At 37.0% G+C, this 14,850-nt stretch overlaps 2 protein-coding genes across 3 annotated transcripts in view; one reads left to right on the forward strand and one right to left on the reverse strand.

The window, feature by feature from the left end:
* The window catches only part of grb2a (growth factor receptor-bound protein 2a), a 32,163-nt gene extending 21,609 nt beyond the window's left edge, over window positions 1-10,554 (reverse strand). The window contains exons 1-2 of one of the 2 annotated variants that reach the window (XM_067459515.1): window positions 10,132-10,554; window positions 8,371-8,608 (exon numbers count right to left, since the gene is read on the reverse strand). In XM_067459515.1, coding sequence (XP_067315616.1) covers window positions 8,371-8,448 — 78 coding nt within the window. In that variant the 5' untranslated portion in view covers window positions 8,449-8,608; window positions 10,132-10,554. Of the gene's footprint in view, window positions 1-8,370; window positions 8,609-8,687; window positions 8,787-10,131 lie in introns of those variants that run through there. The other variant, XM_067459516.1, reaches the window with a different exon arrangement.
* mchr1a (melanin-concentrating hormone receptor 1a) lies at window positions 8,819-13,332 on the forward strand. The gene is made up of 3 exons (XM_067459514.1): window positions 8,819-8,901; window positions 11,354-11,452; window positions 11,875-13,332. Exons 2-3 carry the CDS (start codon window positions 11,392-11,394, stop codon window positions 12,867-12,869), a joined length of 1,056 nt encoding a protein of 351 aa, XP_067315615.1. The 5' UTR covers window positions 8,819-8,901; window positions 11,354-11,391; the 3' UTR covers window positions 12,870-13,332.
* Window positions 13,333-14,850: the final 1,518 nt, after the last annotated feature.

The raw sequence follows: 14,850 nt of genomic DNA on the forward strand, positions 1-14,850 counted from the left end.
GAGGGGCGGGATAAACGGTTGTCTTTCAAACTCCCTCTGCACGGCGTGCACGCAATTGGATATCACTACAACCAACCAGAGCTACGAAGGTGAAGCAGAGCTAGTTGGAAGATTAAACTTTCGCCGTATGTGGTCGGCAAAAGTCAGAACACATCTTCCTTTCTTAAGAATGACTTCAGTGCCGTTCTTTGTTTTTTTCTCAGAGAAAAGCTTAACTCCAAGTCTTCCAGAGTCGCAGTCAAAGCTGATTCGAAAGACCGCCGTTCGCGAGTTTCTGTGTTTACTAGAAGCATGCAAACACAACTCTGCCGTCATTATGTTAAGCCCCGCCCACCGACTCTATACACGATGTGATTGGCCCGACCAGAGTTTGGCGTTTATAGCTCAGAAGTGTATTGAGAGTTGCAAGACGACATTTGCGGGCAGATTAGATTTGCTGCCGCTAGGGTGCGTCTAGATTTCTAGGCTAGTATGTGACATATCGCTACTTAAATTACTGTAATGCACACCCTTATTGCTTGACTAAACCTATCAAAAGAATACAATACTGAGTGTTTAATGTGTTGTGGCATGGTCATGATTTTGCCAAGTTAAGTAAAAACTGCTTAATGTGTGGTTTAAATGTCTAAACTTGAGTCTTGTGGTACTGCCCCAGCTTGAGGGACTGCGGACTGCCATCAGCTCATGTGAATATCAAATTATTAATCACCATGCCTAGAACAAACAAATCCCACAAACACAAGCGCCAGAAAATGCAGTGCAATCATGATAGAAAAATACGCTACAACTGACCAAGACCATCTCGTGCATAACTCTTTATTGACTTCTTCTTTTTAAAATTTGATTTTTTACATTTTTAAGGCCTTATTGGGCAGGACTGTGTAGATAATATCAAAGAGGAAATCATGGGGTAGACAGAGGAACAGGATCGGGAAAAGACCTCGAGCCGAGTTTGATTTGAGTTTGAAACTTGGGTCGCCAGAGATGCAGTTAAGCCGTATGTTGGTGCACAGAGTTGGCTCCGACAACTTCACTGGCTTGTAACATGGCTCATTCTATTAGAAAATATTCAGAATTATTTGTTTTATAAGCATTTTATTTTATAGTATTTTCTTTTGATCTCAAGTATTGCCTGAATCATTTTGTTCCAAACAAAAAGGGACCATTTTTAAGAAATTCATTATTGGTTATCTAAAAATAGACATAATGCTATTTAATTATTAATACATATGAAGTACTTTTACTGTTTAAAGGCCAAAGTATACTTCACATTTTAATGCATCCGCAAGGGTCAGCATACAGTGCGCAATGCGAATTTAATCACCAGAAAAGTGCGAACGTACTGAATGCCACCGCCGGATATATTCATGTGCGTACTTCTTTGTATGCGCAGGTTGCACATGCACATTAAAAAATTTTGCAGTATTTGCATGGGTTGTAACATGTACAAGTCAAAAAAAGTATACTTCGCAAGGCTGTGCGCTCGAATGGGCGTAATAAAAAAAAACCTTAAAGTATCATTTCGGCTTTAGGGTTGTATTTTGTTCATGTTCTTGAAAGTCTCTTATGCTCACCAAGAAAACATTTATATGACCTTAAATACAGTAAAACAGTAACATTGTGAAATTGTTCATTTAAAATAACTGTTTTTTATTTTAATATATTTTAACATTTTCAGCATTATTACTCCAGTCTTCAGTGTCACATGCATAATTCTTCAGAAATCATTCTAATATGCTGATTGATTTTATGCTCAAATAACATTTCATATTATTGTATACAGTGTTAACCTGAAATTGAAAACCATTATCCTGCTTAATATTTGTGATCATTTTTTTCAGGATTCTTTGATGAATAGAAAGTTTAAAACTACACCATTTATGTTGATTTAGATTTTGACAATTTAGATTTTGTTCCCCTTTAGTTTCACGTTTAATCAATTTAATATGCCTTGGCAGAATAAAAAAAAATCTGACTTTTGATCTCTACAGTGTATAAAAAGCATTACATATACTGTGTTTTTTTGTCACACTGTACACCCAAACTGGAAAATGTAGGCCAATTTTTCTAGGAAATATGGTCCAATGTGCCTAAAGCACTTATGAAAGGCAAAGGAAGCATAATTGCTCATGAGACAAAAATGGAAAATTAAGCATACAGGCAGGGGGGTGAGATTTTGCAGGATCTTAATTCAGTGATTAATTAAAATATAAAATGAATAACACAGACAAACCATATTAGGCTAATAATATCCTCTTAAATCCAAAGATTTTCACCTCATGTCTGGCATGTACCCTCTCCTGCAGGCCTACCAACTACTAAAGCATTATATCTGTTATAAACAGATTACTGTTGTGTTCAATGGCAATGGAGAGCTGATACTGGTTGGAAAGAATTGAATCGCCTGTAGCAGCAGAGACTAGAAAGCACCAGTTTAAACTTAACATTATTAGTACATTAGTAGTAATAGTAGCAGCAAGTAGTGCAGCAAGATTTTTTTTTCACATTGAAAAATGATCACTCATTTAATTAGTTTGCTGTATTTTAATAAATCTGTATGTTGCATCTTATTGCTCTGTAAATAAATAACTGACACCACCAATGATATCAGACTGGCATCATCAGCCATGATTTTACGAGTCCAAACATCCCCTGAAGGCCAAGCAGTTATCACAAGCTGACACACTCAGACACGCATCCACCGGAGGCTGTGCAGGATGATGAGATGCAGTCTGGTTCTGTGAGTCATGGGCGTTCAGATCATAACTGTACGGTTAAAAGACTGTGAGATGTGTCACTAAAGCGGGCATCAGGTGCTTTGAATCTATGTCTATGTGCACAACTCATGTTTACATTTTCAAAGACTCAATGTAAGAGAAGCACAGATATTTAGCAGGTTATTTATCTAGACCTCACTGCAATCCAGATCCTGCATTTGCTAAATGTGCTCTGACTGGAAATTACATCAGTGGCAAAAGACAGTTGTGAAGTATGTAAAGAACATGTGAAGACCTTGAATAGTCATAGTGTGCTTGTGTGGGTGATATTACGTTCGTGAAGTAAGGACAACAGTGATATCAACCCAAACATCTGCACTCAGTCAGTAAATTAAATATATTACACCAGAAGAATCCACCGATTCCAACAATTTGTTTAAATGCGTAATCGCTGCTGTCCATCAAAAACGAGTTTTAATAGATTCAACACCAAAAAAGAACGAAACTAACAAAATAGTCACAACGTATCTCAAACAAAGAGCAGCATACAAGTACAAAAATTCAACCTGCACATCTTGCACTTTGCTGTCTAAATAGTCTCCCATATAAACTATGTATTTGGCTGCAACTATAAGAAAAGCTTTAACAGCAAATATTGTCTATCTGTACAGACTGTAGCATTGCTAGTCACATCTCTGGCACAATGTCAAATTCTCAAAACTGAAAGCACAGAACCTTTTTAGTGGCATTCTGCCGTGTGCCAGAGGCACTTTTGGATAAATGTTCTAAGTCAGTGAGACCCGATGCTAAAAATACTGAAAATACATCCTTTCTAGGGCTTCTGTCAGCACTGCAGAGAGCAAACTATATATTTTTAATAAGCTGAAGAGTTCGGCCTGGTTCATAGTGTCTCAGACGGTTTAATTATCCAAAAATTATGAGACGACACATGAATGCAATGGATTGTTCAGATACACCAAAGAAAATTATGTAAACTGAAAATTCAAAGAATTAACAAAAAAGTTAAGTATGTCTGCCAGATCTTGGTCTTTCTTCATAATTAATTATTTCCCTCTTTCATTGTAGCAGCAAGGAAAAGAGCGACAAGTACATTATTCAAAATGTGCTCTTTTGTGTTTCATTAAGGAAAAAAGCCAATAAAGTCATGAAATAAAGTCAAGGGTTTGTTACATCATAAGGAAGAGGGAGAAATATGTGAGGGGATTCCTCTTATTTTGCAGGTGATATGTCCTTTGAAGCAAATCCCATGTATTCAAAATCAACTCCCTTGATACTAGGAAAGTAGGGCAATAAATATATAAATATATCAGACATCCAGCTAAAATGTTCAATGCAGCATTTGGGGGAGGTGTGGGGGAAGCACCAAAAATCACAAGAGACTCTGGAAAAAGCCGAGCCCCCTGTAGCCTGAGGTTTAAAACAGAACCCAAGTGAGAAGATCAAATCCTATCCTTCAGTCAGGAGGCTGATACAGTAATTAGCCAGGATTTCTAGGCCAATCTAACAGACTCTTGGGGCTTGGGAATATTATATTCAAAACATATTAGAAGCAAATGCTGTTATCCCATGGGATATATTTATGCTGTTATTCCCCCTTTAAATAAAAAAAAAAGATTCTCATATAGAGAACAGCAAAATTGGTAACATCCCTCTCTATGATCCAAGTTTCCAACAGAATTATGTTACTTATAAAAATAAAAATAAGTTGATACCGATCAAAAGTTTGGGATAAGTAAGGATTTAATTTTTTTTGAAAGACGTCTCTTCTACTCACCCTGAAAAAAATATTGTTATTTAAAATAAATAAAATATTGTATTTATTTAATCAAAAATACAGTAAAAATATAGTGAAATATGATTAAATTTTAAAAATAGCCATATTCTGTCTGAATATATTTTAAAATGCAATGTATTCCTGTGGTCTGAAGGATTTTGTGACTAAATTAATGTCTACTGGAAAATCAGCTTTGCATCACAGGAATAAGCTACATTTTAAAACATTCAAATAGAAAACACTCATTTTAAATTTTAATAAGATCACAATATTGCTGTTTTTACTGTTTTGTGGATCAAATAAATGCCGCCTTGGTGAGCAGAAGAGATTTATTTTAAAAACATTATTAAAAATGTACCATTCCCAAACGTTCAGATGGTACTGTATATAATACCACTTGTGTAAAGTATTGGCCTCTGATGGATTTCAGTAGTTTAACTAATTACCGATTCATAAAACAAAAAACAAACAAAAAACTGATCACAAGAGTAATTTATATGTGTATCTGACTGTGTTGGCCATGCCATTTATCTTGGACTATTTTGTTGTACCCAGTGTTTTACATTATGGCAAAATGGTTGAATCTAGAATGCTTTATTTTGGTTGTCTGGCAGATTTTCTATGTGGCATAATGTACACCTCCCGTTATAGCAACGTTACCACCTTGGGTGTGCATTATTTTTCAATAATAGCACGTCATCAATTATTCCTTACACATTCAATTGAGATGACTACACATGCAAACTCACAACTAGACTTGCCTTGGCATTGTATCTTCCAAAAATTGCTCTGAAAAATTTATCAAATCCCATCATTGCTTTAGGTCTGTGCCAGGATTTTGAATTCTGCAGGCACTGCCAAAGAGCAGGGGAGGAAAATATCAAGACCAAATCTCCTGAGCCTCCAACTTCATTCTGAAGAGGTGAAGTCAACGAAGAAAAGGCAACAAGCAAAGACAAGTCTGGCACTCCTTGCTTTTCACTCCTGCAATTTTTAATATGATCAATTATAACAATGATATAAAAAGTTGTTATTGATTACTAAGATTAATCCATTTTGCCAGGAGACTTGAATTGTTATTATTATTATTTTTTTATCTGTCATGCTACTCTGCAAATTTAGATTTAGAAGATAATAAAATATGCATTTTACGACCCTAGGGCTCAAAGGTTTTCTTGAGATGGAGCTTCATTGACCTTCTGCTAGTGCACAGTATCTCTATCCCATCATTTGTATGCCAAAATTCTTCAAATAAAACTGATGACTGATGGCGAAAAGGGCAGTTTGTGATTATATTGTAGTTGGCAGAATGCAAAAGCAGATAGTACTTATGCGCACTGCCGATTAAAAGTTGTCTGGAATGTTGAGAATGATGTGCAGCTTTGAAGCCTTGCGTTTTGCTGGTTGAAAGGTCCGGGGGCAAGAATAGCTGATACGTGACCTAAATTAAATTATAGCAGGATGGCAAGTGCTCCTGAATTCAGTCCAAAATCTTTTGGATGGAGCTGAAGTCTTCAGGGGTGGTTGGACGGGGGGAGTCTGAGTTGCTAGGTTGACCGACCTTGGTTTAGAAACAGGACAGAATCTGGTCTTTGAAAGAAGTCTCCTCTGCTCACCAAGGCTACATATTGTGAAATATTTTAATTTAAGATCACTGTTTTCTTTTTAATTTCTTTTAAATTTTTATTTAATCCTGTGATGAATAAATATTAAATGTTGAAAAAGGCTGTGAAGCTTAATAGAAGCTTCAATAGATGTTCAAAAAATAGGGCTGCATATATTATTGTAGCATCGATATTGCGATGCACGCATTGATTTCAATACATATTTTATTTATTGAAAATTGTTTTTACATTTATGAGTAAAATAAAGCATGTGGTAAACTTGATGATACTTTGAAGTTTTGTTCTACACCGTACACTTCGCACACCCCAAACTGCCTTATCTAGTTACTTATTTAAAACGTATGCTTTCTCAAATTAACATAACTGCTTCAAAATTTGTGTTTTTGCTATAAGTGTGTGTGGGGAATGGGCTAGACATTTTGATTGGACAAAAAAACAGCGTAGTGCAACATGAGGGTTCAAAAAATCCCCTGGGAGTGTTTTAGAAATGTATTCTGTCAAAGTTGATGGCCTCAAAGCGACCATGCATGGACTACATTTGTGATTTATTTAACATGGTCAGTTTAAAGTATATAAACAAAGTTACATGATGATATCCAAGAGATCATTTCAATGTCAATGAGATCCTAACATCGGAGCAATTTCAGGCTATAGTTTTTTGTTACAATCACAAATAAACTACTTATTTTTTATATATATATATATATCTTCCCAAAATGTAAAATATACTGAGGCATCAATACAGGTCCTTCTCAGAAAATTAGCATATTGTGATAAAGTTCATTATTTTCCATAATGTAATGATAAAAATGAAACTTTCATATATTTTAGATTCATTGCACACCAACTGAAATATTTCAGGTCTTCTATTGTTTTAATACTGATGATTTTGGCATACAGCTCATGAAAACCCAAAAATCCTGTCTCAAAAAATTAGCATATTTCATGAAGTGCTCCAAAATCTGAAAAACGAAATCTTCATCTCCATAAAGCTTTTCAGCAGATGGAAGCATGAAGTGCTCCAAAATCTCCTGATAGCTATCTGCATTGACCCTGCCCTTGATAAAACACAGTGGACCAACACCAGCAGCTGACATGGCACCCCAGACCATCACTGACTGTGGGTACTTGACACTGCACTTCAGGCATTTTGGCATTTCCTTCTCCCCAGTCTTCCTCCAGACTCTGGCACCTTGATTTCCGAATGACATGCAAAATTTGCTTTCATCCGAAAAAAGTACTTTGGACCACTGAGCAACAGTCCAGTGCTGCTTCTCTGTAGCCCAAAGTGGCTTGACCTGGGGAATGCGGCACCTGTAGCCCATTTCCTGCACACGCCTGTGCACGGTGGTTCTGGATATTTCTACTTCAGACTACTCCACTGCTTCCGCAAGTCTCCCAAGGTCTGGAATCGGTCCTTCTCCACATTCTTCCTCAGGGTCCGGTCACCTCTTCTCGTTGTGCAGCGTTTTTGCCACACTTTTTCCTTCCCACAGACTTCCCACTGAGGTGCCTTGATACAGCACTCTGGGAACAGCCTATTCGTTCAGAAATGTCTTTCTGTGTCTTACCCTCTCGCTTGAGGGTGTCAATGATGGCCTTCTGGACAGGGTCGGGTCGGCAGTCTTACCCATGATTGCGGTTTTGAGTAATGAACCAGGCTGGGATTTTTTAATAGCCTCAGGAATCTTTTGCAGGTGTTTAGAGTTAATTAGCTGATTCAGATGATTAGGTTAATAGCTCGTTTAGAGAACCTTTTCGTGATATGCTAATTTTTTGAGATAGGAATTTTGGGTTTTCATGAGCTGTATGCCAAAATCAATAGTATTAAAACAATAAAAGACCTGAAATATTTCAGTTGATGTGCAATGAATCTAAAATATATGAAAGTTTAATTTGTACCATTACATTATGGAAAATAATGAACTTTATCACAATATGCTAATTTTTTGAGAAGGACCTGTATATTACAAACACTAACTCCAAAACAAGGTACATTAAGAAAAGCACTATAAAAATAAGATAATTGACTTTACTTAACATCACTGCATGTCCAGATTTGTTGCATATTTTTCCAATGCTGCATATTTGACACTGATTAAAATGTTTCTGTATAAATTAGTTATTGTAACAGAATAAACAGATTTAGCTATCTAAATTTATGTAGATATCATGTTTCCCAAAGCTTGATCAGTAAGACATGAAAAATGCTGCAGCAATAAATGGCACTTACCTTTAGAATCTCTCCTCGCTTGAAACTTAATTCATCATCCGCAGTAGCTTTGAAATCATATTTAGCTATTGCCTCCATGGCATGAACTATATTGATGTGAGAAATATATAAAGCTCCAGAAGGAAGTGTTTCTAAAGAAAAAAAACAACACCCCTAAATGATCTGATTCAGTCTCCTAATTTCTGTCCTTTGTCCCTGTCGTGGAGTGACAGATCTCCCTGGTCTGGGTGCTGTCAACCTGCAGACATAAAGGCATAAAGATTTGAAACAAATGTAGTTATCAATGTATGACATATATGATACAAGCTGTTTTTTGCCTTTTAATCAGATCTGGTATGAAGCAGCTGTGCAATGTACGCAAATATAAAGGGAACGGAATAACTGGGTCGAGCTGACGTTTTCTTGCAACTGACTATGAGCCAATAAGAGGAATCAGATGTCAGGGTGTCTTGGTGATACTGGATGCTGGTGAGATCTTGAGTCATTGAGCTCTGACACATTTTCCCCACAACAAATTTCAACTAACTGCAAGTACAAACAAATTCTTCATACATTCATGACAAGATCACGTTTAAAGCTTTCTAATTGTAGTGGTGGTTGGGGTTTTGATTCATACCTGTGATTTGAATCATTTGATTCGATTCACTGAGAAGATTCGTTTTCTGGTTCGTTCATTCAATCATCGATTCACTCAACTTATTCGTTAAAACACTCATTATACTCATATCATTAAAATGTCTGTCTCTACACAATTATTACAAGATTTTTTGCGTGTTTAAGGATCATTTACGGTTTACTTATAGACTAGTAAAGCAGATACTTTTATTCATTAATTTAAATTTAGTCAACTGTTACCAAGAATGAAATGGTTTTGTGTCAGTAAACGTCATTTTAGTAGTGCATGCACCAACTATAGTCATAATTCTCCCTTTTCTACTTGTTGTCGACAAGTTTGATTGACATAAATGAGCAGTAAAATTGCTCAGTTTAAAACGTTCTCGTTTTTCACGCATATCGTTCACGAACATATCGCCTTCAGTGTCCCTCGTCCATTAAAGCCAGGGGCGTATACGTCCAATCGATAACAACCAATGAAAATTCCCCTTCACAGTCCAACTCGAATGCTATTTGCTAGTGCTTATCGTCCATCTGAAGACTGGAAAGGAAACCAATGGAGTCAAGCGCTTACTTGGAAGAACAAAATACGAGTCAGTGCATGGGATTGAACGAGAACGATTCTTTAAAAGATTTGTTCACTCCATTATTCGACATAGCTAGTGATGCCGATGCGAGATACTAGAACGTTGTCATTATAATCAAGCTGTCAACACGCTGTAACCATGCAACGAGTTCGCGAGAGTCCAGAGTCCAGACTGACCTCCGGACAGCTCGCGACTCGCGCTGAACTGTTAACGTTAGTGGGCCCTGGACGTCAGTCACGTCGCTTGTAGACAGATTCGTTTATATTAATAGGGGCGTTTTGGTTAGCAGCAGTATTAATCGGTGTTATATAATCGTTATAATTCTATATATAAATAGTTAGTATTAAATTAATAGATTTGTTTTAATGATATGATTGTAAAGATGTGTTCCTTTGTTTTGACACTAAACTTTTCAGTCTTAATTGTGAATCACCAACACTACTCTAACATAATTTCCTTCGTATGTTTTTCTTTCCACCGCGTATAAATCTTTATTTCTACCTAGAAATCTATCAATCTGAAACGAGTCGAATATTCTTATACAAACAGAAATACTTACCCAAGTCACAGATGAGTCTCCCTCTCCGATCCTCTATACGCATTGGAAAAAAAAGATCTAAATAAAACCACTGTATATTAACATCAGTAAAATCATGTTATACGTCTCACTGTTTCAGTCAGTTTCCCCGACTCCGGAGTAGCTCTGGGAAAAGCAAGCGGGCTGTTAATTTCCGCTTCCTTCGTGTTATGGTCAGCAAAGATGGAAAGGTCCAAACAAAAACTTCGCACACCGAATTAATAAGTGGAAACTTTAGAAATCGACGGTGCACGTTAGATCAGACATTCGATTTAAACGCGCGTGTCCCGTTATATAAATCTTTTAATCTCGCTTTGAAGATTGCAATCCCTATTTGTCCTAAACAGGAGAGATTGGTTGTTCCAGTTCTCCATGAGAATATTGCAGCATGACACACAAATGAGCGGAGCGACATCTAACGGTTAAAGGGTGAAAGGCTGCACTTCATAATTCAAAAGTCTAAAAGTCAATTTTACTACATTTCCAGGACAACAGATGCACTAACAAATAGTAGACTACTACTACTGGTACTCATATGCTCAAATAAATGACATACTTTTTTTTTCTTTTTTTTAAGTAACCACATTTATACCAGCGCAAAGGTATTATAATTTATTGTGGGCTGCTGATGTGGAGATATTGTACTTTTGAAATATATAATTTGTATGTAGCCTAAGGTAAAATTTAAATGTGTAAAAGAAAAATCAAAACGGTACGTCAAAATGTATAGATAAATAGCCTAACCTATGTGAAATTTAACGATTTATGTAACATGACGAGTTACGTCAATAAATCAATAGAAACAGCAAGACTTGTTGGGTTGGTGCAGTGGATAGGACACACAAATGACTGACACACGCCTCCCAAGATCGATATTTGAACAAGTGCAAACAATTGAATAAACGAGAACATTTGCAAACAGGAGAAGAAATTATGCCTTAAATGGATTAAGGTGCAGTTTCCATAGGTGTCAGCTGCTGCCTAAATAGTGAGCGTTGAACCTCTGCAGAGACATGACTCTATCTCTATCTCGCGGCTTCAAAACAAGTTTTTCCCTGGATTATTCTTTCATTTTTATTTGACTTTATTCGTCGCATTCAGGAGTATGTGCGGTGGAAATTGTTAATGGTATTATAAGTAGTGAGGCGGTGCTATAGGTGACCCTCACTGTGAGAGTTAAAGTTATTAGCTGCTTTGTCTGCAGAGGTAGATGCAAACGGCATTTCTTTCGCAATTTTCACCATGGATATCTCTGAAGACTCTGAAAACTCATCTCTGCTTTTCTTTAACTCGTCGGAACAAGGTAAGCAGATATTGCAGGGAATTGCAGGGTTTTGTGGAATTGAAGGTGGCAATTTAGTTTTTTTTCAAAGGTTATCAGCTGATAGAAACAACTGATGTTTATGAGCTTGTTAGCAAATATAACATTGTCTACATAATACATCAACTGCTTATTACTATTATTAGGGTCTATTATTATTATATTTAATCTAGCATATGGTATGGATATGTAGGCAGTAGGCTATATAACGTTAATAAGTTTGGTTTAAACATCAATATTTAAAATTTCTGTGAAAGCAAGAGATAGTGTAGCCTATATTTTAGGCACTGTGGCACAATAAAAACAGCACAATCTAAAATAATTAGAAAAATGTTTCTCAATAAATGCTGTACACAACAGAACATCCACTTTTTCATTTATTTTTACTTCTATTTTGTGCTTAGTGACTATGGGAGAGCAGTATGGAAATGCCATCTTGCCCAGTATTTTTGGAGCCATATGTATTTTGGGCATCACTGGAAATTCTATTGTAATCTACACCATCATTAAAAAGACCAAATGCCAGACTAAACAAACGGTACCAGACATTTTCATATTCAATCTCTCTATTGTGGATTTGCTTTTCCTCCTTGGGATGCCCTTTCTCATCCATCAGCTCCTGGGCAACGGATCTTGGTGTTTTGGAGCAGTTATGTGCAAAATAATTTCTGCTTTAGATTCGAACAGCCAGACAGTGAGCACCTACATCCTTACTGTTATGACCTTGGACCGTTATGTGGCAACTGTCCATCCATTCCGCTTTAACCATGTCCGGACAACTTGTGTGGCCAGCACTGTGGTGGGGATGGTGTGGGTGCTCTCTCTCATCTCCATCACCCCTATCTTAATGTACACTGGCTTGATGCCTCTCCACAGCGGCCAGGTGGGATGTGCTCTCCTGCTGCCTAATCCCTCCACCAGCATCTGTTGGTTCACCATCTATCAGTTTGTGCTGGCCTTCGCCCTTCCACTTACAATTATCTGTGTGGTGTTCTTTAAAATCTTAAAGCATATGTCTACCACAGTGGCACCTCTTCCCCCGAGGAACCAACAAGTGCGCACCAAAAATGTGACTCGGATGGCTGTGGCCATCTGTTTGGCCTTTTTCATCTGTTGGGCTCCATACTACATTCTTCAACTTGTCCATCTGGGAATACAGAAACCCAGTGCCTCGTTTTATTACGTCTATCACGTTGCCATTAGCATGGGCTACGCTAACAGCTGCATTAACCCTTTTCTCTATATTATTCTGAGTAAGACCTTTAAGCGTCAGTTTGTAGTTGCCATCCAGCCTGCGCACAACCACTTTCGGGTCAACCCGAGCACCACAGAAGCCACTGTGTCCCTCCGTTTGGCTACAGACTACCAAAAACATATTCCCACTGAAACCTCAGAGTAATGTTTTTTTTTTCTAATTACATCTAAGTTAAAATAATATGATGATTACAGATGGTTAACAGTTGGAGTGTAAGATTGAATTGGATTCTTGGTTCAGATGGAACAGGTTTTAAAGATATATAGGCTTATGAAAAGCAAAGGTATGCAGAGCACAATAGAATGACTGACAGTCTGGTTGAACAGTCGGCTGAAGTGAAGAATCTTTGAGCAGCTGGACAACTACATGCTGATGAATATCAATGTCCATCACAGAGAGAAAGCAACAGCGGCTCTTCATTAAAACAATATGATGGTTCATTACTATATATATATATAATGTTGACAAAGTTAAAGAAAATGTAGAAAGTATAAAAACAACATGGAACAATTGATCCACATGTTATCTCTGTGCACTATGTGTTTGTACATGTACATCATTTCTAAATCATGAACATGTTTACAGTAAATGTATAAAGGTTGAAACAGTATCAATTCAATATTTTGCAGTAAGGGTGACTGGAAGGGTGTCAAAAGTGAGACCTTCATTCATCAATTTCTTCTCGTCTCTGCTCACATTGTAAATACAGTTCAGCGCTTTTCAGAGTTCGAAATCCCTAAATCATGAAAATGTTTACAGTAAATGTATAAAGTTTGAAACGGTATCATTTTAATTTATTGATTGATTGTTTTACTTATTAGAAAAATGAAACAGTTCAGAAGAAAGGGATTGTTGTGCTTGGTATTTTATTGTGTTGTTAGATCCCCTTGGTGGACTTAAGTGACTTACCATCATGTGTTGTAAAAAATTAGCTGTTTATCTGAATTTGTAATTTATATGTATTTGTTTGAGTAAAATGAACATATTTGATTTATTCTGCAAACTACTGACAACATTTCTTCCCAATTTCTAATAATAATATTGTCATTTAGAGCATTTGCAGAAAACGACAATTGGTCGAAATAACAAAAAAATTGCCATGTTTTCAGACCTTGAATAATGCAAAGACAAATTACAGTGTGTGCGAGAGTGTGGGTTGTAAGCTTCTCCTGGTCTCTATCTAACCATTAGAGGACCAGGTGTTGAGCAAAGCTGACAACTGGATCAGTCGCTGTGAAGGATGCGTGACTCAAGCCATGTACACTGTTATCCTGAGAAGATAACATGCTTCTGCTCTGACACTGTTCCCCGACTCAAAAGGATTGGTTTTTCATGCAGGACGATGCTCCAGTCCACCAGATCAAGATGGCCCTGTCCTGGACATCACATTATTCACACCTGAACCCCATTGAAAACCTTTGGAATGTGATTAAGAGGGTCACCAGCCAGGAGTGGCACAAAGTCGCCCAATGACAATGTGACCAAGTAATAAGGAGCATGCCAAGACACACGGAAGCTGTGACTGGAAATCAGGGCTATTCCACCCAATATTGATTTATGAAGTCTTCCTAAGTTAAAACGGTAGTATTGTTGTTTAAAAATGAATATAAGCTTGTTTTATTTCAGGGTATTCTCACAAAAATGCGTATAAATAGTACGAGTGTGCAATGTCGTGGAATGTATACACCAAAACTCATTTTGGCGTGTCTATGGCACGCTGTTTTTCGCGTGCATATGATACGCATTTTATGGCGTATTATACATACGAACCCCCCACCCCACCACCCTAAACCTACCCAAGCGCGTGTCATATATACGCCATAAAGTGCGTATCATATGCACGCGAAAAACAGCGTATCATATGCACGCCAAAAGGAGTTTTGGCGTATACATTCCACGACATTGCACACTCGTACTATTTATACGCATTTATGTGTGATCGGGTTGTTTATTTACATTATCCGAGGTCTGAAAACATGTCTTTTTTCCCCGTTATTTTGACCAGTTGTCATTTTCTGCAAATAAATGCTCTAAATGGCAATATTTTATTTGTAATTTGAAAGAAATGTTGTCATTAGTTTATAGAAAAAAATCAAAAAAGTTAAACATAAAATAAATTCTCAAA

The sequence above is a fragment of the Pseudorasbora parva genome, chromosome 12, assembly GCF_024679245.1.
Source record: "Pseudorasbora parva isolate DD20220531a chromosome 12, ASM2467924v1, whole genome shotgun sequence".
In the NCBI taxonomy this organism is placed as follows: domain Eukaryota; kingdom Metazoa; phylum Chordata; class Actinopteri; order Cypriniformes; family Gobionidae; genus Pseudorasbora; species Pseudorasbora parva.

Coding starts and splice junctions, on each gene's coding strand:
- mchr1a (XM_067459514.1), top strand. CDS start 11,392: ATGGATATCTCTGAAGACTCTGAAAACTCATCTCTGCTTTTCTTTAAC. Junction 11,453..11,874: donor CTTTAACTCGTCGGAACAAG/GTAAGCAGATAT, acceptor TTTTGTGCTTAG/TGACTATGGGAGAGCAGTAT.